The 25,302-nt window shown below is 41.4% G+C and overlaps 3 protein-coding genes across 4 annotated transcripts; 2 read left to right on the top strand and 1 right to left on the bottom strand.

Annotated features, from left to right (window-relative positions):
• Nucleotides 1-1,217: 1,217 nt before the first annotated feature.
• On the bottom strand, nt 1,218-25,256 carry LOC101116068 (keratin-associated protein 9-1-like). The gene is made up of 4 exons (XM_042255945.2): nt 24,820-25,256; nt 24,689-24,756; nt 21,364-21,371; nt 1,218-2,252 (listed from the first exon to the last, which is right to left on the bottom strand). The coding sequence occupies exons 1-4, from the start codon at nt 25,254-25,256 to the stop codon at nt 1,728-1,730; spliced, it is 1,038 nt and encodes a 345-aa protein (XP_042111879.1). The 3' UTR covers nt 1,218-1,727.
• Nucleotides 5,632-6,800, top strand: LOC114116844 (keratin-associated protein 9-8-like). Its single transcript, XM_042255947.1, has one exon. The coding sequence runs from the start codon at nt 5,688-5,690 to the stop codon at nt 6,327-6,329; it is 642 nt and encodes a 213-aa protein (XP_042111881.1). The 5' UTR covers nt 5,632-5,687; the 3' UTR covers nt 6,330-6,800.
• LOC114112036 (keratin-associated protein 9-2-like) lies at nt 18,010-18,638 on the top strand. Of its 2 annotated transcripts, XM_042255948.1 has the most exons (2): nt 18,010-18,124; nt 18,182-18,638. In XM_042255948.1, exons 1-2 carry the CDS (start codon nt 18,063-18,065, stop codon nt 18,636-18,638), a joined length of 519 nt encoding a protein of 172 aa, XP_042111882.1. In that variant the 5' UTR covers nt 18,010-18,062. The 2 variants fall into 2 exon arrangements, with proteins under 2 accessions (XP_042111882.1, XP_027830340.2); XM_027974539.2 differs by having other exon boundaries at nt 18,010-18,638.
• Nucleotides 25,257-25,302: the final 46 nt, after the last annotated feature.

Below are 25,302 nucleotides of genomic sequence, written 5' to 3'. Positions count from 1 at the left end.
GAGGTCTTCTTCTCTTCTAATATGAAGATTGAAACATATAAGTTACCCTTAAAAGATTGCTATTGTAACATCCTATGAGTTTTGATGTCACATTTTATTGTTATCCAATTTTATATATCTATGCAATTTCTCTGTAGATTGCACACTTGTGTTTTTACCATTTATCCACCTTCTCCACCCATCTTAGCTCTGTTTGACACAAGCTAGAATGGGATGCTGTGGCATTTAGTGGGTAGAGGCAGGATGCTGTTAACCTTTCTCCATGTTCACAACGTTGCCCCTCACCCACCAATCCAAATATTAACAGTCCCAAGTTGCAGAACACTGATTTAGACTATCTAAATATAATTAACATATTATTACTGCACCTTATCTCCTTCCCCTATTATAAACTAAGCAGTCTTCAGAGAATCCCAGACACATCTGGATTTGATTCATGCTTCAGTTTCATGTCATAAACCTCAGGATGTTTTGTAGAGACTGTGGATAGCTCTAAGGTAAAATTTCCATGGTGTGGTTAGCTCGTTTCTCAGTTCTGCATATATACATAATCGTCTTGATAATATTTTAATTTGGAGAAAAAATGAACTTAGAATTTAGAAGTAAAAGAAATATGGCTGAATGTATATGCTTCACCAGATTCCTTTTTAATATTCCATAGTATCTGTGGCCCTAGGAAACCCCAGACTTATCTAACTAGACCATCCCAGCATGACATATTCTGACATAAAAAAGCAGGTGTTTTTAGATAAGCTTCTGGCTTGAATGTGCCAGCAGAGTGCCAGGAATATAAAAGATTCTTAAACCTCGTAGTTGGCTTTTAAAACCAGCCTATTGGCCTTATGTGGGCAAATGGTCACTGAAGTTTGGAAAATAGCTGAGAGAATACATTTTTAAACAGGAAATTTATCTGCATAGGGAAAGGCTTGTATTCAATGGTACACAGGCAATCCAAAGCACACATATTCCCAGTGCTCAGATCACTTTGTGCTTCTAGTAAGATCTTATTGTAAGACCCTGGAGCACAAACAAAAGAGACCCTAGCTCTCAACCAAATTCTACCTATGAATAGTCGAGTGGCTTTTATTCATCCATAAGAGGGGGGCAATCACCTTGGTTCTGCCACAAGCTTAGGGGTCATTATCAGGCTCAGAAATACAGTATGAATGAGAGGACTTAAAAGAAAATGCTGTATAAAAAGTCAAATCAGAATATAGGTTAGAAGACAGCAAAGACTTTATTCGGAAGAAATCAGAGAAGCTTTCTCACAGCTGAGAATACAACGCAGGGTAATCCTAAGGAGGAGGAAGTAAAATAGAATGAGTCATTTTCTCTAATGAGTCCATTAGGGAAAAAACTTATGAAGTAGTAAACATGAAAGAAACCTAAGAAAACCAACACAGTGATTTGTGCTTTAGGTTACTCAAGAAAAGTGGTGATCATTTTTGCAAGGCTGACACAATGACTGCAAGGCAGGAGACCTAAAACTTGCAGATATCACAGAGTTTAATAGAAAAGGAAGATGGAGAAAGGCAGACTGAAGTCAACTGCATGCTACCATACCACCTCACAGAGCCTCTTAATCGGGAATATGACTCATAGAAAGATGGTGGCTGCATGCTGGATGCTGATAAAGCCTGGCAGTGGAGCTTGCGGCAGTAACTGGAGAACTCATATGTTAGCTGTCAGAAGACTGATGTGTCCCACATGGTTCTATGACAGGAGGATCAGCAGGAGGAAGGGCAGCAGGTGGACACACAGCTGGGGCGGCAGCAGGTGGTCCTACAGCAGGTGGTCTGACAGCAGACAGGGCGGTTGCAAGGCTGGCAGCAGCTGGACCCACATTCCTGGGCTTGGCACCCAGGCAGGCAGCAGCACGTGGGGTGGTAGCAGATTCTGTGGCAGTACACAGGTGCACAGGAAGCTGGCTGGCAGCAAGGCTGGCTGCAGCTGGACCCACTGAAGGTTTGTCCACAGCTGCTGGACCCACAGCAGGTGGGCTGACAGCAGGTGCTCACACAAGTAGGCTTGTGGCAGGTGGTCCTACAGCAGGTGGTTTCGCTAGTTTGATAGCAAGTTGGAGGGCATGAGGGCTGGCAGCAGATGGACTCACAGCAGGTGGGCTGACAGCAGGGTTTGCTGCAACAGGTGGGCTGGCAGCAGCTGGTCACACAGGTAGGTTTGTAGCAGGTGGTCCTGCAGCAGGTGGTTTGACAGCACGTGCGGGGGCAGCAGGGCTGGCAGCCGCTGGACTCACAGCAAGTGGTCCTGCAGCAGGGGGGCTGACAGCGTGGGGAGCAGCACGAGTGGGTCATTGTGTCAGTGGTGGAGGGCGGACTCCGGCTCAGAGCTGAGTTTCTCAGATTCTGAGGACTCCTCCTGTTCTGGGCTTTTATATCCTGGACCCCAATGTTGGGACCAATAAGCAGGACTTTCCTGGTTATTATTTATGTTATTGTTGTAGTTTTGGATAATTGTCATGGAGGAAGTTGCTTTCTTAGTGTTTTATAGAGAGGACTCTGTAAATCAGTGTTTGATCTTTTCCTTAATTGGGTCTAGTACTTAAGAATCTTTCCTAGAAATGAAAAGATCAGGAATCATCACCAGCAGCATTTCTGGTCATGTGACCTCATCTGGTCATGGGGTAGTTCCTGCTGGCTCTGTGAAGGGCAGAACTGTTCTCCCTTCTCAGCTTTGTTCCTTTGGCTCTACTTAGATTGAGGCGTGCCTCGAAAGGGTTGGGATGCTGATGCATTCTGTGATGAATGAAGCCTGCTTGAGTTCAAGCCTGATCTCCGACAAAGTCAGAGTTAAGACTTCCACATGTATCTATATATATCTACATTTGGCAACTGGTTTGAAATGTTTCCCAGTTTTATCAGGGTCATCTGAGTGGAGGATGGTTGCCACATTGTTTTTCAAATGAAAATCAGCACCAAAAGTGGAACAGAGGCAAAGCTGAATCCTATTTTCAAACAGCATCCCTTCCTTACTGCTTCACTGCTGTTTTCTAGTTAGGCTAACGACCTCTGGTGAGACATCCCAATTTGCATATACTTTCTTCTATAATTTGTGACAGGCAGGTTAGATAGGAGAATAACTAAGGTATGTTTGAATCTGTAAATTTACATATTCCAACAAATGTGGAATCTCAGCCACAATTTCTTAAAGCTTTTAGGCCTCATTTTCTCTCTTTTAGATATATATGTTAGAGTATGATTGCCATGAAATGGGAAACATACAGTCAATAGCAGTAGAAATGATAAAATGATAGTGTAGAAAGGATAAAATGATAATGTAGTTCCAGTGGCAGAAAGAAGGAAAACAATTAAAATGTGTATGGAACCACAAAATAGCCAGTGCAATAGTGATACAGAAGAACAAAGCTGGAAGCATCATTTCCTTGATTCCAAATAGTATTACAAAGCTATACCAACAAAACAGTATGGATTGGAAAAAACCGGCACCTAGATCAGTGGAATCGAATGAAGAGGCCAGAAATAAGTCCACACATTCTATGGCCTACTAATTTATTACAAAGGAGCTGAGAATATATTAATACAGTAAGGAAATTGCAATCTTTTAAATAAATTGTGGCGGGAAAACTGGGCAGCCCTGTGCCAAAGAATGAAGCTGGACTCCTCAGACTCAAATGGACTCTTTCTGAGGGATATCTTTTCATTTATGACCATGCGGATGGGCCTTGAGGACAGTAAGCCAAATGAAATGAGTTAGAGAGAGACAAATACCATGTGATCTCACTTATACATGGAATCTTAAAAAAAGTTTTTGTAAAACTGAGCTCACAGATAGAGCATATCAATGGTAGCCAGAGGTTGGAGGTGGGGTGGGTGAAATAGGTAAATGGGATCACAAGGTACAGGCTTCCGCTTATAAAATAAACGCATGGGGAATGTAATGTACAGCATAATGACCATAGTTAAGAATACTGAAATCTTTGAAAGTTGCTAGAAAAGTAGATTTTAAAAGCTCTCATGCAAGAAAAAAGACTTTGTAACTATCAATTGTGACAGATGTTAATGTTAACTACAGTAATAACTCTGCAACATCTACAAATATCAAATTATTATGCAGAACACCTATAAACAACATAAGGCCATGTCAATTACAGCTCAACTTAAAACAAACAACCAAGGATAGACACATACCAGGAGAATTCAGGAGTCTCATAGCAGGAGAGTACATGACACTGCTGTAGAGAAATATTGAAACACGTTTATTGTTTCTAGCACTGTGGATTATATACTTTCCCTATGGCATGGCAGTTACACTCTTACATGTGTATCTAAAAGAGAGGGCAGAAAAAACTTTAAGATATTATGGCTGACACATTTCACATTTACTGAAATATATAAATCTATCAATATCATCCTATCTACCTCTTTGTCACAAATTATAAAAGAAAGCATGTGAAGTTGTGATGTCTCACCAGAGGTGATTGATCCAGCTAAAAATAGTTATGGGACATTAATGCATTGATGTTGCCTGAAAACAGGGTACAGCTTTTGCCTGCATTCCAGCTTTGGTGCTGAAAAGTTAGTGAAGAACAACCTGTCAACACCTTCTACCTAAATGTACCCAATGAAGCTGGGAAACATTTTAGGTCAGTCACTACTGATTGGAAAGACATGTATATACATGTTTCAATGCCATTCTCCCAAATCATCCCACCCTCTCCCTCTCCCACAGAGTCCAAAAGACTGTTCTATACATCTGTGTCTCTTTGCTGTCTCGCATACAGGGTTATCATTACCATCTTTCTAAATTCCATATATATGCGTTAGTATACTGTATTGGTGTTTTTCTTTCTGGCTTAGTTCACTCTGTATAATAGGCTCCAGTTTCATCCACCTCATTAGAACTGATTCAAATGTATTCTTTTTTAATGGCTGCGTAATATTCCATTGTGTATTTGTACCACAGCTTTCTTATCCATTCATCTGTTGATGGACATCTAGGTTGCTTCCAAGTCCTGGCACAGAGATGACCCAGAAGGATGGTATGGAGAGGGAGGTGGGAGGGGAATTCAGGATGGGGAACACGTGTATACCTGTGGCAGATTCATGCTGAAGTATGGAAAAACCAATACAATATTGTAAGGTAATTAACCTCCAATTAAAGTAAATAAATTTATATTTCAAAAAAATTTAAAAAAAAGAAACTCATGTATATAGATACACGTGATTATCTTGAATCTCAGACTTTGTCTGAGATCAGACTTGGACTTTAGCAGGCTTCATTCATCACAGCATGCATCAGCATCCAGCAAGTCTCAACCTAAGCACAGTCAAAGGAACAAAGAAAAGGTGACTGTTCCGACCCTGGCCAAGGCAGGAAGAACTATCCCATGACCTGATGATGTCACATGCCAGAGATGCTGCTGCGATGATTCCTTATTCTTTTTCACTTCTGGAAATGGTTCTTAAGTGCTACTCCTAATTAAAAAGAAGATCAAACACTAATTTAAATAGGCCTCAAAACACTAAAGAAATCATTTCCTCGTGGATAATTTCCCATTGACTACAAAAACGGCATACACAAGGAAAGTCTTGCTTATTGGTCCCAACACTGGGGGTCCAGTGTATAAAAAGCCTCAGAACAGAAGTAGTCATCAGAATCTGAGAAACTCACTTGTGAACAGGAGTCCACACTCCACCACTGACAACATGACTCACTCCTGCTGCTCCCCATGCTGCCAGCCCACCTGCTGTGAGTCCAGCTGCTGTCGGCCTTGCTGCCCCCCAACTTGCTATCAGACTAGTGAACACACCTGCTGTAGGACCACCTGCTCCAAACCTACCTGTGTGACCACCTGCTGTCAGCCCGCCTGCGGTGGGTCCAGCTGCTGCCAGCCTTGCTGTCGCCCTATCAGCTGTCAGACCACGTGCTGCAGGACCACCTGCCTCAAGCCTGTTTGTGCGACCACCTGCTGCCAGCCCGCCTGCTGTGAGTCCAGCTGCTCTCAGCCCTCCTGCCCCCAAACTTGCTGTCAAATCACTGAAACCACCTGCTGCAAACCTACTTGTGTGACCAGCTGCTGTCAGCCCACCTGCTATAGATCCAGCAGCTGTGGACAAACCTGCGGTGGTTCTAACTGCTGTCAGCCAGCTTCCTGTGCACCCGTGTACTGCCATAGAACCTGCTACCACCCCACATGCTGCTGCCTGCCTGGGTGCCAAGCCCAGAGCTGTGGATCCAGCTGCTGCCAGCCTTGCAGCCGCCCTGTCTGCTGTCAGACCACCTGCTGTCGGACCACCTGCTGCCGCCCTAGCTGTGTGTCCAGCTGCTGCCAGCCTTCCTGCTGCTGATCACCTTGCCAAGCATCCACTGTCCCTATACAGCACCTTCTATTAATTGACTTGCTACCTGGGGACAAAACAACATCACTGCCTAGACTGTGCTGACAACTGACATGCTCGACCAGAATTTCAGTTACTCATCTCCTTGCTTAAGAGCTTGTGAAGTAGCTTGACGGAGTGCGGGGGGCTTCCTCCAATTGTCTTCCTCTGGTGTAGGAGGACCATGTACCACCTTCCTGCATCTGTGATAAGGGAGTATGTCTTGGTTTTGACTCTGAAAATAGGATTGACCATCTAGTTCTTCTGAGTAACTTAAGAAAACCAGATCTCAGAATGTTCCTATAGGTTTCTATAGCCGATCATAAACTTTATAATCATGTTTTCTCTTTTGCTACCCTCATAGTTCTTGTATCATGCTTTCTCCTTTTACAATCACTTTGGGTTTTACCTGTATGTTTCTCAATAAATGGTGTACCACAATTCTTCTGTATGTGTTTGATTTATTGCACCACATTCCTCATATAGAGATTTATATATTATATGTCTTATCCAATATGAGCATCATATTAGCCCCCTTCCTAATGATTATCTCATTATTAAAAACCCATTTCATTGTGTAGTGTGATTTACCTAATAATAAACAGACTCATCCAGGATGAAGTCTTCTGTTCCTGCTCAAGGGCACTTGCATTTACATCCCAAGGAAGGATGAATAGATGTCTGAACCTCAGTGACTATGTCCTTGGCGAGCTATAGTTGCTGTCGTTGTTCATGTGGTTATCTATTGCTGGTCCTGGACACACCATGAGAGACTCCAAGGAAATTATGTTCAGACTATTTCTCCCTGCCCTCTATCTTTTCACGATAATGACCCCTCAGCAATTAGAAACTCCTCTCTCTGCCCACTGGTCTATCTAGATGAGGAGTCCAAAATGACCAGATGACAGTTTAAACATAGACTTTATTCCCTAAAACATGTGACTTTCATAGTATTAAAACCTTCAGTCCAGGAGAGTGTAGATCCATGGGGAGGGGAAGAACAGATTCCCATATATGTTACCCTGAGTTAAAGTGAGAGGGTTCACTGCTACTTCACTTTCTCAAACCACGTATACTACCTTTGTGGATATACACGGTACTACCTGTATGGGAACCACATAGTGGCCATTAGGTCAAAATATGTACCATATTGAGAAACAACATATCAACCTCGTGTGTTGTCATCTCTAAGTTGGTTCTTCACTGCACATCTACAAGACCATTCTAATTTTCCATGGGTCAGCCATCTCTTGATGAAACTGAAAGAGGCTTAATACTCTTGGCTTAAAACTCAACATTCAGAAAACTAAGATCATGGCATCTGGTCACATCACTTCATGGCAAATAGATGGGGAAACAATGGAAACATTGAGAGACTATTTTGGGGGGCTCCAGTATCACTGTAGATGGTGACTGCAGCCATGAAATTAAAAGAGGCTTGCTCCTTGAAAGAAAACGTATGACCAACCTAGACCTCCTATTAAAAAGCAGAGAATTTGCAATTTTTAAAGGAATCTCCACACTGTTCTCCATAGTGGCTGTACTAGTTTGCATTCCCACCAACAGTGTAGGAGGGTTCCCTTTTCTCCACACCCTCTCCAGCATTTATTGCTTGTAGACTTTTGGATTGCAGACATTCTGACTGGTGTGAAGTCGTACCTCATTGTGGTTTTGATTTGCATTTCTCTAATAATGAGTGATGTTGAGCATCTTTTCATGTGTTTGTTAGCCATCCGTATGTCTTCTTTGGAGACATGTCTATTTAGTTCTTTGGCCCATTTTTTGATTGGGTTGTTTATCTTTCTGGAATTGAGCTGCCGGAGTTGCTTGTATATTTTTGAGATTAGTTCTTTGTCAGTTGCTTCATTTGCTATTATTTTCTCCGATTCTGAAGGTTGTCTTTTCACCTTGCTTATATTTTCCTTTGTTGTGCAGAACACACCGAGGAAACCAGAATTGAAAGAGACACATGTACCCCAGTGTTCATCACAGCACTGTTTATAATAGCTAGGACATGGAAACAACCTAGAGGTCCATCAGCAGATGAATGGATATGAAAGCTGTGGTACATATACACAGTGGAGTATTACTCAGCCGTTAAAAAGAATACATTTGAATCAGTTCTAATGAGATGGATGAAACTGGAGCCGATTATACAGAGTGAAGTAAGCCAGAAAGAAAAACACCAATACAGTATACTAACACATATATATATGGAATTTAGAAAGATGGCAGTGATGACCCTATATGCGAGACAGCAAAAGAGACACAGATGTGTAGAGCGAACTTTTGGACTCAGAGGGAGTGGGAGAGGGTGGGATGATTTGGGAGAATGGCATTGAAACATGTATACGATCATGTAAGAAACGAATCTCCAGTCTATGTCTGATGCAGGATACAGGATACTTGGGGCTGGTGCACGGGGATGACCCAGAGAGATGTTATGGGGAGGGAGGTGGGAGGAGGGTTCATGTTTGGGAACGCATGTACACCCGTGGTGGATTCATGGCAATGTATGGCAAAACCAATACAGTATTGTAAAGTAAAATAAAGTAAAAAAAAATAAAAAAGAAAAAATGCAGAGAATTCCTTTGCCTACAAAGGTCCATCTAGGCAAAGCTATGGTTTTTCCAGTAGTCATGGGTGGATGTGAGAGTTGGACTATAAAGAAATCTGAGCACCAAAGAATTGATGCCTTTGAACTGTGGTGTTGAAGAAGACTCTTGAGAGTCCCTTGGACTGCAAGGAGATCCAACCAATCCATCCTAAAGGAAATCAGTCCTGACTATTCATTGAAAGGACTGATGTTGAAGCTGAAACTCCAATACTTTGGCCACCTGATGTGGAGAACTGACTCATTTGAAAAGACCCTGAAGCAGGGAAAGATTGAGAGCAGCAGAAGGGGATGACAGAGGATGAGATGGTTGGATGGCATCAATGGACATGAGTTGAGTAAGCTCCAGGAGTTGGTGATGGACAGGGAAGCCTGGTGTGCTGCAGTCCATGGGGTCGCAAAGAGTCGGACATGACTGAGTGACTGAACTGATCTGAACAAGACGATTCTAATTTTCCATGGGCCGGCCATCTCTGTCATGTGATGTATGGCAGAACAAGTAGATCCCATGTTCATTTGCCTCTTGTTGATCTTGTTCATCAAAAAGTGGGTCAGTGGGTCCAAAGTTGGACGATTCCGAATCCTATGACAATGTTACTATAAGCTGGTGGGCAGTACTGCTGATAAGGACAACAAATCCATGTTTACAACATGGGATCTTGGTAAAGAAGAATTGCTGTCTTTTCCATGCACATGTAACCTAGGAGGAAAACTAGCCTGCCTTCAAGTTCGATGGCTAGGCTTCCTGAGGGATGTTATTCTCTGCTTCTGACTAACAGCATGTACAGCAGGGCCAGCCATGGTCAGAGCCAGCTTGTGCTGTTGGTCCACACACATCTCCCACGCCTGCCACCATGGATACTCCGTTTATGCTCTCTTGTATAAGAATCGATGCACCTAAAGACAGAGATGGGATAAGAGATCCCAAACTTGTAGCTGTCCCGTGTCTCCTTCGTGGTAAACACTCTGGAGGTCATTGATGTGGGACACAAGGGGGAACGCTTTCTGCCCTCACACCTGCCTCCATCTAAGAATTCTCCAGATCCCTGTACTTTCCACTCTTGCTCCTCCCTTGGCTCAATCCAAACAGTCAGTCCTTTTACCACATGCAAATAGGCAAAGAACATCATTTCCTCAGGGCACATTTTCTCGGAAAAAAAAAATATATATATATATATATATACACATATATATAATGGACATGTGTACTGACTCACTGTTCACTGTGAGTATTTTCTCTTTCCACTACCCTTGCACAGCAGAAGTGTTATCTGTCATAATCAAAGTTCTCCATTTGGCTTAACAGCTTCTACTGAAGTTAACAGTTGATGAAATTTAAGATATTGAATGCTCATATATTATGATCAATTTGATTTTGTAGGAATCAAATGGAATTGGGTTGGTAATTATTTTAAATATTATTTTTAATTAGGGGATAATTACAATATTGCAATGGTTTCTGCCATATATCAACATGAATCAACCATAGGTATATATATGAAGGAGGAAACAGACAGAACAGGCTCCATCTTGAAAGCAGGACTCCATCTTGGGCCAGACTGTGGACTTTGAGCTATATGCCCCGTATCTATAGAAATGACATATCAACTGGAAAACCAGACCCCCTGGATGGAAGAGCCCCAGGGCTCATACCTAGACTCTCCATCACCTAAAAATACCCTAATTATCTGTGTAACTGAATATGCCAGCCTTCCTGCTGCTGAAAATCTCACCAAAGAACCACCATCTCACAAATCAACCTTGCTGTTCCTCGGACAAATTCATTTCCAAACGATGCTGATTTTTTTTATTAGTCATCTGCCTATAAAAAAGCTCATGAATCAGCTTGATGGAATGTATGGGACTTCGCCCTGATTCTCCCCTTCCTATCCGTGTGGGTCATGCACCAGCTTCCTACATCATTATAATGGAGCATCTTGGCTTTGACTTTGAAATCTAGATCTTCACCTTCTCTCTACATGTATTTTTTGGGGAAAATCCTCATGACTTTTTCTTTAGTTTCGGATACTTATCTTCATAATAGTCTTCATAATCATGTATCTTTTCACTATACTGATTATTTTTGTGTCTAACTTTCTTCTTTTTCATAATCACTTTGAGTTGTCTCTCTAGATACAGGGAATTTTACCTGGATTTCTAAATAAATCTTGTGCCACTATTCATCCCATACTGTGTTTTTTGTTATTATACAGCATCTGGAGAAAGAAACAGCAACTTACTCCAGTAGTCTTGCCTGGGAAATCCCATAGACAGAGGAGCCTGGAGGGTTATAGTCCATGGAGTCGCAAAAGGGTCAGACCTGACTTGGCTACTAAACAACAACAGAATTCATGATGTAAGGCTGAGCTCATACAATCCCCCACAAATTAGTTTTTCCATTTCTCATGTGAGAAAACCTCCAACTTGATAAACTATCTCAAAGTGAATGCATGTCACTATTATCAGGTTAAGAAATAGAACTTAAGCCCAACCCTTTCAAATATAACTCTCAATAGCACAGAATCGGTCACTTTCCTTTTATATTACGATTGTCACGCTCATCCATGTCATTTTCGGGTAGTTCATTCATTCTCCTTGCTGTATAGTCTTCCAGTGATTGAATATGACACATTTTATTTATTTACTATTGATATATATGTGGGTTGGTTGCAGTGGGGATAATAAAAGTAATGTTGTTATGAACTGGTCCTCTGGTGCACATAGATAAACATTTCTGTTGGATAAATATCTACAAGTAGAACTGCTTGGTCAAAGTGTTTATACTGTCCTCTGTAGAGGTCTTTCCCACTTTTATTATATTTCTTCTTTTAGTTACTCGATAGTTTATGCTATTATAGAGTACAACTTAAAATTTTAATTTCTCAGTATTTCTGACATATATAAAAGTAATTAATTTATGTATGTTGATATTATAACCAAACTTCCTAATTATTTCTAAATGTTTACCAATCGATGGGCTTTAAAAAAACTTTTTTACATACATAGTCATATCAACTGCAGTTGACAGGATTTTCCCTCTGAAGTTGTACTTACGGACATAAATAGGACTAGAACCAATTTATACAAAGACACTTTAGAGAGAAAATGTGATATCAAGCCTAGCAGAATTTCCTCAAGCTTGCAGGGGATTTGAAAAATGAATGTGTGTTTCTTCAGTGGGGATGGGACAGCTGGCTATGGAAGGTCAGAGTCAGGAGAGGCACACATACAAGGTTTGGCAGTGCACAGGCACGAGGGGCCCTGCTCCTGAGTCTTCCAGCCCCTTAGGAAAGACCACGTGTTTGACACGAGTGCCTGGGATACTATTCAACATTTTGCTGTTCCTAATACTTATTTTGATTCTTTGCTCTCATAAAAGGAACTTCTAGTTGCTGTTTGACTTTCCCTTTAGATACTCCTGCAGAGAGAAATGACGGGTCTAATAGACTGCCCAAACTATAGTCATTACAGTTATGATTGTGACTAATGCGTGTGTGTGTGCACGTGTGCTCAGTTGTGTCCAGCTCTCTGCAGCCCCATGGACTACAGCCTTCTAGCTCCTCTGCCCGTGGCATTTTCCAGGCAAGAACCCTGGAGTAGATTGCCATTTTCTTCTCCACGGGATCTTCCTGACTCAGGGACTGAACCCAGGTCTCTTGTGTCTCCTGCATTGGCAAGTGGGTTCTTTACTAGTTGAGTCACCAGGGAAGCCCAATTGTGATGAATAAATTGGCATTAGTCTATGGAATGGATAAAATTATTATGCCTCAAGAGGGGTACGTGAATCAGAGCAGGTTTCTGAGTCTGTAAGAATCAGTTCAGAGACTTCTTTGGAGCATAATATATTTTGCAAGAAGTTACTTAATTCTTTCTACTCTGTCATCACATTCTTAGGCCAAAGAACAATTTTCTTTAGATGATATTCTTTCTCACACTGGATGCTTACAAACGTTTGATGAAGACGAATGCATGAGTGGCTGGACAACACCGAAGGCAAAAAAAAAAAAACAAAAAACAACCCTCTCTGCATTCTAAATTGCAGCTATAAAATTCTTCCACCCCCCAAATATTATATATATATATCTCATATATCTATAGTTTGCAGTTTGAGACTATTGAAAAAGTAAAGATGTTAAACTAGTTTAACTAAAAATATTTTTGTATGTTTTTTGATAAATATATAAATAAATATTATATAAATATATATTTACTTACATGATTTTTATATATTTGTATTTTTGTTGCAAAACACTAATTATAGAATTGCTTATAGAATGTTGTGGTCAAAATGTTTATGCTATTGGATAACCTAAATATATTAATGTAATGCAAATATTTACAGACCTAATGAAGAAGTAGACAAGTATATGGTAATAGTTGAGGACATTAATAGTCCACTCGAGGACATTAATTTCACCGCTGGACAGATCATCCAGACCAAAAAATACACAGGGGAATATTGGCCTTAAATGACACCATATATAAATCCATCTTGACGGACATATATAGAATACAGATTTCAAGGGCAACATAATACATATTCTTCTCAAACACACATTTTACATTCTTCAGGATAGATTATATGTTGGCTCACTAAACAAACTCGTAGTAAGTTAAAAAAGATTGAAACTATATAAAGTATACTTTGAAACCACAGTAGTATCCAACATTAGAAAGAAAATTAGAAATTCACAATGTGGAGATTCAATAAAATGCAACTGAACAACCGATGAATCAAAGAAGAAATCAAAAGAGAAATTTTAAAATACCTTGAGACAAATGATAATGGAATTACAGCATACCAAAACGTATCGGGTGCAGAAACAGAAGTTCTAAAAGATAAGCTCATAGAAATGAATGCTTGAGAAACAAAAAAATTTCAAATAAACTGCCTAAGTTTACACTCAAGGAACTAGATAAAGAAGAACAAAGGAAGTCCCAAGTGAGCAGAAGCAAGGAAATAAAGATCATAGTGGAAATAAATGAAACAGAGACTAAAAAGGGGGAAAAAATAGGAGAGAAGATCAACAAAACTAAAAGCTGTTTTTATTTTAAAAAGGTAAGCAACTTAAAAACTTTAGCTAGATTCACTAAGAAAAAGAGAAGCCTCAAATTTAATATCAGAAATGAAAGAACATTGCAAACTACAGTGTAAACACCGTGAACTATAATACATTGGTGAAAGAAATTGAAGAAAATACAAACAAATTTTTTGCTCAGGGATTAGAATAATAATATTGTTGAAATATCCTTACTACCTAAAGTAATTTACAGATTCAGTGCAATCCCTATTGAAAGTCTAATGGCATTTTCACCAAAATCAGAAAAAAAATTGTAATATGTGTATGGAAGCATAGAAAACTCAGATAACCAAAGCAATCTTTTTTTTTCTTTTTAAATTTTTAAATATAAATTTATTTATTTTAATTGGAGGTTAATTACTTTATAATATGGTATTGGTTTTGCCATACATCAACATGAATCCACCACAGGTATACACGCTTTCCCAATCCGGAACCCCCCTCCCTCTTCCCTCCCCGTACCATCCCTCCGGGTCAAACAAAGCTGGAGACATAATGCTTGCTGATAGCAAAGTGTGTTACAAAACTATAGTAAATAACACTGTATGGTTCGGCATAAAAACGCACATACATCATGGAACAAGATAGAGAGCCCAGACATAAACCCATACATTCTACAGCCAATTAATCTATAGCAAAGGAGCCAGGAATATACAATGGTGAAAATACAGTCTTTTCAATACATGGTGTTGAAAAAACTGACAGCCACTTACAAAAGAATAAAACTGAGCTACTATCTTACACCATACACAGAAATTAACTCAAAATGGACTTCCCTGGTGGTCTGGTGGTTAAGAATCCACCTGCCAGTGCAGGGGACGTGGGTTTGGTCCCTGGTCTGGGAAGATTCCACGTGCCTCAGAGCAAATACGCTCACCTGCCACATCTACTGGAGCCCCCGCACTCTCGAGTCTGTGCTCTGCAGAAAGATCCACCACAGCGAGAAGCCTGCACACCTCAACTAGAGAGTAGCTCCCACTTACCCCAACTAGAGACGGTCTGCACACAGCAATGAAGACCAACACAGGCAAAAAGACAAGAAACTCAAAATGGATTAAACCTGAATCTGAAACCATCAAATTTCTGGAGGAAACAGAGACCTTAACATTGCTCTTGGTGCTTAAAAAAAAAAAGACACTAAACACAAAGGTGAAAAGTAAAGTGGGACTACATCAAACCAAAGAGCGGGAATTCCCTGGTGGTCCATTGAGTGTGACTCTGTGCTTTCACAGCTGGGGACCTGGGTTGAATCCCTGGTCCAGGAATTAAGATCCCACAAGCCACATGGTATGGCAAAAAGAAAAAAGCTTCCACACAGTAAAGTGAACAGGAAACAAAATGAAAAGGCAGCCTACTGATTGGGGGAAAATACTTGCAAATCATATACATGATAGGATTGATATTAAAATAGATAAAGAACTCACTTGACCCAATAACAAAAAAACAAAACAAAAACAATCTGATTGAAAAAATGGGCAGACGTTCAGACTAGACATTTTTTTTTTTCTTATAAGACATACAGATGGCCAACAGGTACCAGAAAGGAGCTCAACATTTCTAAGCATCAGGGATATGCAAATAAAAACCATGATGAGTTACCACCTCATAGTTTTGCATGACTATAATGAGAAGGACGAGCTACATCAAGTCTTGGTGAGAATGTGGAGAAAATAAGAACATTTGTGGGCTGTTTACAGGAGCATAAATTGGCGCAGTCACTATGAGAAATACTATGCCTGTTCCTCAAAAATGGAAAGAAGAACTACCATCCAATCCAGCAATTCCACTTCTGGGTATTTATCTGAAGAAAACAAAACACTAACTGGGAACAATATAAGCACCCACATGTTCATTGCAGCATTATTTATGGCAGGCAAGATATGGAAACAACCAAAGTGTCCATCAATGGATGAATGAAGAAAATATGTTATGTATTATGCAATGGAATACAATTCAGCAGGAAAATATGAGCTGCTTTCCCATTTGTGACAATATAGATGGACCTAGAAGACTTTATGCTAAGTGAAACAAGTCAGACAGAAAGACAAATACTATATAATCTCACTTATATTTGGAATGCAAAAGAAACCCAAAAATCTAAACCCTGAGCTCTCAGATGGAGAGAACACATTAATGGTAGGCAGAGTTGGAGTGGGGTGGTGGAGGGTGGGCAAAATGGGTAAAGGGGGTCAAAAGCACAAGCTTCCAGTTATAAATACACTCATGAGGAAGGTAATGCACAGCATCGTGACTACAGTTAATAATACTCTCTTACATATTTGAAAGTTGCTAAGAGAGTAAATATTAAAAGCTCTCATCACTCCAAAACATTTGGAACTGAAGTTGGTGATGGAGTTTAACTAGACTTACTGTGGTCATTGTGCAAGACATAAAAATATCAAGTCATTATGTTTCACACTTGAAACTAATATAATGTATTATGAAGTTATACCTAAATTTATAAAAACAAGAGAGACACATGCCAGTAGAATTCAGAAAGCTCACAATAGACAGGAGAGCACATAACACTGCTGGTAGTGAAATGCTGAAACACTGTTTTATTCTTTTTTAATATTGTTGACTATATTCTTTCCCTCTGTGTGAAAGTAGCTTAGGCATGTCTGACTCTTTGCCAACCCATAGACTCTATGGTCCATGGAATTCTCTAGGCCAGAATACTGGAGTGGGTAGCCTATCCCTTCTTCAGTGGATCTTCCTGACCCAGGAATCGAACTAGGGTCTCCTGCATTGCAGGTGGATTCTTTACCAACTGAGCTATCAGGGAAGCCTATATTCTTTCCCTATGACATGACAATTACACTCCTTCATTTATAACTAGAGGAGAGAGAGGGAGAGAATTGCACAGGAAAAAAAAAATTAAGAAATTATGTCTCACACATTCAACATCTGTTAAAATATGGAAATTGCCAAATTCAAATATGCCTTGGCTATCATTGTATTTGACTCAATTTTTAAAAATCTGTGTATAAGTGGGAGGTCTCACCTCAGAACACTGACCCAGCTACAAAATGCTGCTGCTGCTATGTTGCTTCAGTTGTGCCTGATTCTGTGCGACTCCATAGATGGCAGCCCACCAGGCTCCCCCGTCCCTGGGATTCTCCAGGCAAGAACACTGGAGTGGGTTGCCATTTCCTTCTCCAATGCATGGAAGTGAAAAGTGAAAGTGAAGTTGCTCGGTCATGTCCAACTTAGCGACCCCATGGAGTGCAGCCCACCGGCTCCTCCATCCATGGGATTTTCCAGGCAAGAGTCCTGGAGTGGGGTGCCATTGCCTTCTCCGAGCTACAAAATAGGGATGCTATGAAATAGGGGTGGAATATTAATTGGTTGATGCTGTCTGAAACCCAGTGTACTGCTTCTATGCCTGCTTCTAGTCTCCTGCTTTGGTGCCGATTTTCACATAAAAAGCATTGTGCAAAATATCCTCTACCTGAATGTCTCTGATAAAACTGGGAAATGTATTGAGTAAGTTGTCCAGATATGGACTGATGTGGAAGCCTTGAACCCGAGTTTCTAGGGATCAGAGTTGGACTCAAGCAGGCTTCATTCATCACAGAATGCATCAGCATCCCGACCCTTTCGAGGCATGTCTCAATCTAAGTAGAGCCAAAGGAACAAAGCTGTGAAAGGAGAACAGTTCTGACCTTCACAGAGCCAGCAGGAACTACCCCATGACCAGATGAGGTCAATGCTGCTGGTGATGATTCCTGATCTTTTCATTTCTAGGAAAGATTCTGAAGTACGAGACCCAATTAAGGAAAAGATCAAACACTGATTTACAGAGGCCTCTCTATAAAACACTAAGAAGGCAACTTCCTCCATGACAATTATCCAAAACTACAACAATAACATAAATAACAACCAGGAAAGTCCTGTTTATTGGTCCCAACATTGGGGGTCCAGGATATAAAAGCCCAGGACAGGAGGAGCCCTCAGAATCTGAGAAACTCATCTCTGAGCCGGAGTCCACCCTCCACCACTGACACAATGACCCACTCGTGCTGCTCCCCGCGCTGTCAGCCCCCCTGCTGCAGGACCACTTGCTGTGAGTCCAGCGGCTGCCAGCCCTGCTGCCCCCCCACGGGCTGTCAAACCACCTGCTGCAGGACCACCTGCTGCAAACCTACCTGTGTGCCCAGCTGCTGCCAGCCCACCTGTTGCAGCAAACCCTGCTGTCAGCCCACCTGCTGTGAGTCCATCTGCTGCCAGCCCTCTTGCCCTCCAACTTGCTATCAAGCTAGTGAAACCACCTGCTGTAGGACCACCTGCCACAAGCCTACTTGTGTGAGCACCTGCTGTCAGCCCAGCTGCTGTGGGTCCAGCAGCTGTGGACAAACCTTCAGTGGGTCCAGCTGCGGCCAGCCTTGCTGCCAGCCAGCTTCCTGTGCACCTGTGTACTGCCACAGAATCTGCTACCACCCCATGTGCTGCTGCCTGCCTGGGTGCCAAGACCAGAGCTGTGGGTCCAGCTGCTGCCAGCCTTGCAGCCACCCTGTCTGCTTTCAGACCACCTGCTGTAGGACCACCTCCTGCCACCCCAGCTGTGTGTCCAGCTGCTGCTAATCTCTTTGCTAAAGAATCACTGTCTCTCAAACCAACCTCATCACCTGATTTGGCATTCCAGAACAAATTTTACTTCCAAATGTTGCTACAGCCAATGTTCTATCACCAAATTTTTGTTATTAATCTCCCTGGTTAAAAGGTTGAGAATCAGCTTGGTAGACTGGGGAGGACTTCCCGTTGATTCTCTTCCTCCTGTGTATATGAGTCATGTTCCACATTCCTGCGTCCTTGATATGGAGTGATGGTCTCCACTTTGACTCGGAAATCAGGATCTTCATCTTCCCTCTACGTGTAACTATGAAGACACATACTCATGACTTTCTTCAGTTTCTGCTGCTATCTTCATAATAATCTTCATAATCATGTTTCTTTTCAATGTACTCATGATTCTTATATCCTGCTTTCTTCTTTTTATAATCACTTCTAGTGTCTCCCAGAAGCAGGGAATCTTTCCTGAATTTCTAAATAAACCTCTTGCCGCTATTCATTTCATATTGTGCTTTGTGTTCTTATGCAACATTCATGATGTGAGGATTTATACACATACGCATAAGCTATGAATTATTCATTCTGAGCTCATACAATGCCCCACATTTACTATTTCTAGTTCGCATGAGAAAATGACCAACTTGGTAGATTGCCTCCGAGTGAACACTCCTGTCACTCTTACCAGCTTAAGAAATAGAACTTGCTATCTTCAAATTCTCTCACTCATTCCCAAATGTAGGCAAGTTCACGATTTTTCTAAACTTGATATAAATGAGATACTCTATAATTGGCCACTTGTTCTTTATATTAGGATTGTGACACTGATCCATGTAATTATCTGAAGTTCATTTAATCTCCTTACTGTACCATCTTCCACTGGATGCATATGACACCTTTCATCTGTTTACTACTGATATATGTGTGGATTGTTTGCAGTCTGGGGCTAATAAAGTCATGCTGCTTTAAAAGTTTTAGAACAGGTTCTTTGGTACACGGATATAAACATTTCTATTGGATAAATATCTACAAGTAGAATTGCTTGGTGAAAGTATTTGTACTGATCTCTGTAGAGGTCTTCCCCATTTTATTTCTAGGTGTTTCATAATTTATGCTATTTTAGGGTACAACTTAAAATGCTAATTTTTCAGTGTTTCTAACATGTGTGTGTGTTTTCTACATATGTGTGAAATGTGTGTGTATATGTGTGTTTTCTGCATATGTGTGAAATGTGTGCATACGTGTGTTTTCATACGTATGTGTATGTGTGTTTTCATATGTAAGGGTGTGTGTGTCTCACTCTTTGTGACCCCATAGACTGTAGCCCACCAGGGTCTTCTATCCATGGAATTCTCCAGGCACAAACACTGGGGTAGATTGCCAAATGCTTCTCCAGGGGATCTTCCTGACCCAGGGATTGATCCTGGGTCTCCTGCATTGCAGGCAGATTCTTTACCATCTGGGCTACTGGGAAAGTCCTGTTTCTGACACATAAAATAGCGATTAGTTCATATATTATAACCAAACTTCCTCATTACTTCCAATAGTTTATCAATAGATGGGTTTTCTTTTTAATTTTGCATGCATAGTCATTGTCAACTACAGCTGATGGCTTGACCCTTCTAAAGTCTAGCTTATAAGACACAAGTAGGACTAGAAGAAATTTATACAAAAGAACTTATAGAGAAATTGTGGTATCAAGACTAGCAGAATTTCCTCTTGCCTGGAAAGGATTTGAAAAATGAACGTGTGCTTTTGAAATGGGGTTGGAGTGGTCAGCCATGGGATTTCAGTCGGCAGAGGCACACAGTCAAGGGTGGCAGTGCAACCAAGACTGCACAGGGAGCGGGCGCCGCACCTGGGTCTTCCCGCCCTTATCAAAGACTATAATCGACCTGAGTGCATTAGATGCCACTCAGCATTCTGTTATTCCATATACTTCTGATTGCTCACAAAATGACCTGCTGATTATTGTTTAACTTTACGTGTAAGTATTCATGCACAGAGAAATAACTGATCAAATGAACTATGAAAACTATAGTTCCTGCAATTATAATTGTGATCAATAAATGTGCATATTAATAATGGGATAGATAAATTGTTATGCCTCAGGAGAGGGGTTCAACCTTTGTATGTAAATGAGAACAGATTTCTGAGTCTGCAAGAATAATTTTGGACCCTGTTTATTTGTCAAAATAATAGCAACCAACTTGAAAGCACTTGGGGAGAGAGCTACATTTTGCCCAGGTGAGCGAATGTCATAATTTCATGGCACCATGTAATATTTTAATGTTACGCCTTTGAGTGCTTGTGGATTTCAGAGAAGGACGGCAATGCCAGCAATCAATGTCAGTTACAGCGTTTGAGCAAGACAGAGAATGTAGGGACTTCGCAGAGACTCAGTAATGGAAGAAACCCTTATAGTCTCCTGCTGGAATTAACTCACAGAAGCTGCAAATCAAAGACACAATACCCCTACTGCCAACTGGTTGTTTAGTTGAGATATCTTGTCTCCATAGTAGCCCATTCCTTTTTCAGACATCTCCTCTCAAGAGTGATTATGTTAACATCTATCCCCCATTCCCCTCCCAGCCTGGTCTCCTGAATCTTTTGCTCATTGGGATCACTTGTTAGACAGCTAGAATGGCATTACTGAGCAGTTACTGAGCAGTACTCTCCCCGGTAGAAGATATGCACACTGGAAAATCGCATTTGTTTCACTCTAACTCCTGGCATGTACTTTCCCACCTCCCAGGGTGCATTTTGGACAATGCCCAGCATTTCCCTACTGACTGCAGATGTTCATTTTTCCCTGAGGCCCCAGTCACTAACCTTTCCAACTAGATCTATAGTGTTAAGATTAAGTCTAAATATTTTCTCTAAATATTCTAAATGTACTGGATTATGGTTTAGTGGAATGAAATACCATTGAAATGCATGAACATATGTTATCATTCTTATGAGTGTGTCTGTGCCTTTTTAAGATGTTTCTAATTTATATTATCTACTTTCTGTACTGGACTTACCCGGTGGCACCAGTGATAAAGAACCTGCCTGCCTGCCAATGCAGGAGACATAAGAGATCCCTGGGGAGGGAAAATTCCCTTGAAAAAGGCATAAAAACCCACTCCAGTATTCCTGCCTGGAGAATCCCATGAACAGAGGCACCTGCCAGCCTACAGTACATGGGATCGCAAAGAGTCAGACACGACTGAAGCGACTTAACATGCCTGCACGCACTTTCTTTACTAAACTCACTCTTAGATTGTGCTTTTATTTACTTCTGATTTTATCTTCAACCATAAAATCTCTATAAAGGAAGGAAAGACCACAGCTCTTAGTCTTCTTGCCTGGAGAATTCCATGGACAGAGTAGCCTGACAGGCTACAGTCCATGGGGTTGCAAAGAGTCGGACACAACCGAGCAACTATCACTCACTTAGTTACGGGAATTAAAATCATATGGAAAAGTACTCAAATTCTTGTTCAGCCGCTCACTGGTCTCATTGGGAGAATGTACAGAACATACTTTTCATATATATTATGTTATCATTTTTCATTTTTAAACTTATTTCTATTTAATTATAGTTGATTTACAATGTTGTGTTAATTTTCCACTACTTTCTTTCATATTATGTCCACTTGTGTATTTTTATCATTATTATTATTATCTTACTTTACAATATTGTATTGGTTCTGCCACACATCAACATGAATCCGCCACGGGCATATGCGTGTTCCCCATCCTGAACCACTTATGTATTAATCTACAAGTGTTTTCTTTCTCTTCCCCCTGCTTTTACAGGTCAACCAGTTTATAAGCAGATGCCTTTGAAAAACCACAATTGTTATATTTTCAAGAATATCACAGGAAAACAAATCTATTCATCACTAGAGAATTGGTTTTTCCCTTACTTGTTCCATGATAATCTAAGGTTTTGTCTCTTGTTTAACACTGTATGCCTGCATGGGTGCATGCTAAGTTGCTTCAGTCATGTCCAACTCTTTGCAAACTTATGGACTAAATAGGCCAACAGGTTCCTCTGTAAATAGGATTCTCCAGGCAAGAATACTGGAGAGGGTTGCCATGCCCTCCTCCAGGGGATCTTCCCAATTCAGGGATGAAACCTATGTCTCTTAAGTCTCCTGCACTGGCAGGCAGATTCTTTACCACTAGCACCCCTGGGAAGCACCTGTATGCCTGACTTTTTTTTTTTTTTTTTGCTGTAACTACTGAATTAATTGTTTAAAATATAAATTTATATATTTTAATTGGAGGCTAATTATAATATTGTACTGGTTTTGCCTGACTTAACACAAATTGGCAACAAACTTCCAAGTCTTCAAGAGATGGGAATACCAGACCACCATATCTGTCTCCTGAGCAACCTGTAGCAGGCCAAGAGACAACAATTAGAATCGAACATGGAATAACAGACTGGTTCAAAATTGGTAAAGGAGTGCGTCAAGGCTGTATATTGTCACCATGTTTATTTAACTTATATGCAGAGTACATCATGTGAAATGCCAGGCTGGATGAAGCACAAGCTGGAATCAAGATTGCCAGGAGACATATCAATAACCTCAGATATGTAGATGACACCACCCTTATGGCAGAAAGCGAAGAGGAACTAAAGAGCTTCTTGATGAAGGTGGAAGAGGAGAGTGAAAATATGGCTTAAAACTCAACATTCGAAAAACTAAGATCATTGCATCCAGTTCCACCACTAATGGCATACAGATGGGGAAACAATGAAAACAGTGACCAATTTTATTTTCTTGGGCTCCAAAATCACTGCACATGGTGACTGCAGCCATAAAATTAAAAGACGCTTGCTCCTTGGAAGAAAAGCTATGACCAACCTAGATAGCATATTAAGAAGCAGAGACATTACTTTGCTGACAAAGTTCCCTATAGTCAAAGCTATGGTTTTTCCCATAGTCATGTTTTGATATGACAGTTGGACCATAAAGAAGGCTGATTGCCAAAGAATCAATGTTTTTGAACTGTGGTGTTGAATCCCTTGAACTGCAAAGAGATAAAGCCTGTCAATCCTAAGGGAAATTAACCCTGAATTTTCACTGGAGGAACTGATGTTGAAGCTGAAGCTCCAATATTTTTGCATATCCTGACTGCAGAGAGACCTGACATCATTGGAAAGATTTCCTGATGCTGGGAGAGATGAGAAGGGAGTGGAGGGGGTGATGACAGAGGATGAGATGGTTTCACATGAGGTCAAGTATCATTGAACTTGGGAAGCTCAGGATCACAGAAGTGAAGGACAGAAGTCTTCTCTGCTGCAGTTCATGGGGTTACAGTAGCAAGTCAGTTAACATAAAAAAGGTGTTGTGTGGGGACAGGGGTTCTGATACAGTTACTAAGGGATGATCTAGAGAGTAGCTGAACAATTCATAGGTATGCAAGGTAAACACCTGTGCCACATCTACATAGAGCTAATAATTGATTCTGAGAGCTAACATGATACTCATAATGGATAATGCATATAGTATGTAGTATGTACTTTAATCTCTATATCAGGAAGGCCATGTAAAAATCAAACACAATGTAGGAAGATTATGGCAAAGAATTTATTGAGAAACACACAGGCAAGACTACTGCCTCTAGGAAGACAATTCCAAGGTACCATAAAAGGAAAACGCAGGTCACAAGAGCCATGGGAATATTGACAGAGAAACGTATGATTATGTTAATTATGATAAGCTGCAGAAACCTAATGAAACATTATGAGGACTTGTTTTCCTAAGCTACTTAGAAGTACAACATGGTCAGTCCTATTTTCAGAACCAAAACCGAAACATAATTCCTTATCAAAGATGCCTGGCACATGATGCTCCTACACCAGAGAAAGACAACTGGGGGAAACCCTCTGCACTCTATCAAGCTGATTTATAAGCTTTTAAAGAGGCAGATGGGTTAACAAATTCTGGTAGAGCATACCAGTTGTCAGCAAAGTCTAAGGAATCATTTTTTGTCCCCAAGTAGCAACTCAGTTGCTATAAAGTGTTGCTAGGAGACAGGGGTTCTTTGGTGAGGTGATCAGCAACAGGAAGGCCGACAGCAGGTGGACACACAGCTGGGGCGGCAGCAGGTGGTCTGACAGCAGACAGGGCGGCTGCAAGGCTGGCAGCAGCTGGACCCACATTCCTGGGCTTGGCACCCAGGCAGGCAGCAGCACGTGGGGTGGTAGCAGATTCTGTGGCAGTACACAGGTGCACAGGAAGCTGGCTGGCAGCAAGGCTGGCTGCAGCTGGACCCACTGAAGTTTTGTCCACAGCTGCTGGACCCACAGCAGGTGGGCTGACAGCAGGTGGTCACACAAGTAGGCTTGTGGCAGGTGGTCCTACAGCAGGTGGTTTCGCTAGTTTGATAGCAAGTTGGAGGGCATGAGGGCTGGCAGCAGATGGACTCACAGCAGGTGGGCTGACAGCAGGGTTTGCTGCAACAGGTGGGCGGGCAGCAGCTGGGCACACAGGTAGGTTTGTAGCAGGTGGTCCTGCAGCAGGTGGTTTGACAGCCCGTGGGGGGGCAGCAGGGCTGGCAGCAGCTGGACTCACAGCCCATGGTCCTGCAGCAGGGGGGCTGACAGCGCGGGGAGCAGCACGAATGGGTCATTGTGTCAGTGGTGGAGGGTGGACTCCGGCTCAGAGCTGGGTTTCTC

This window comes from Ovis aries, chromosome 11 (assembly GCF_016772045.2).
Source record: "Ovis aries strain OAR_USU_Benz2616 breed Rambouillet chromosome 11, ARS-UI_Ramb_v3.0, whole genome shotgun sequence".
Classification (NCBI taxonomy): domain Eukaryota; kingdom Metazoa; phylum Chordata; class Mammalia; order Artiodactyla; family Bovidae; genus Ovis; species Ovis aries.
The sequence above is the reverse complement of the archived record's forward strand: the minus strand, read 5'-3'. Positions and strand labels throughout refer to the sequence as shown.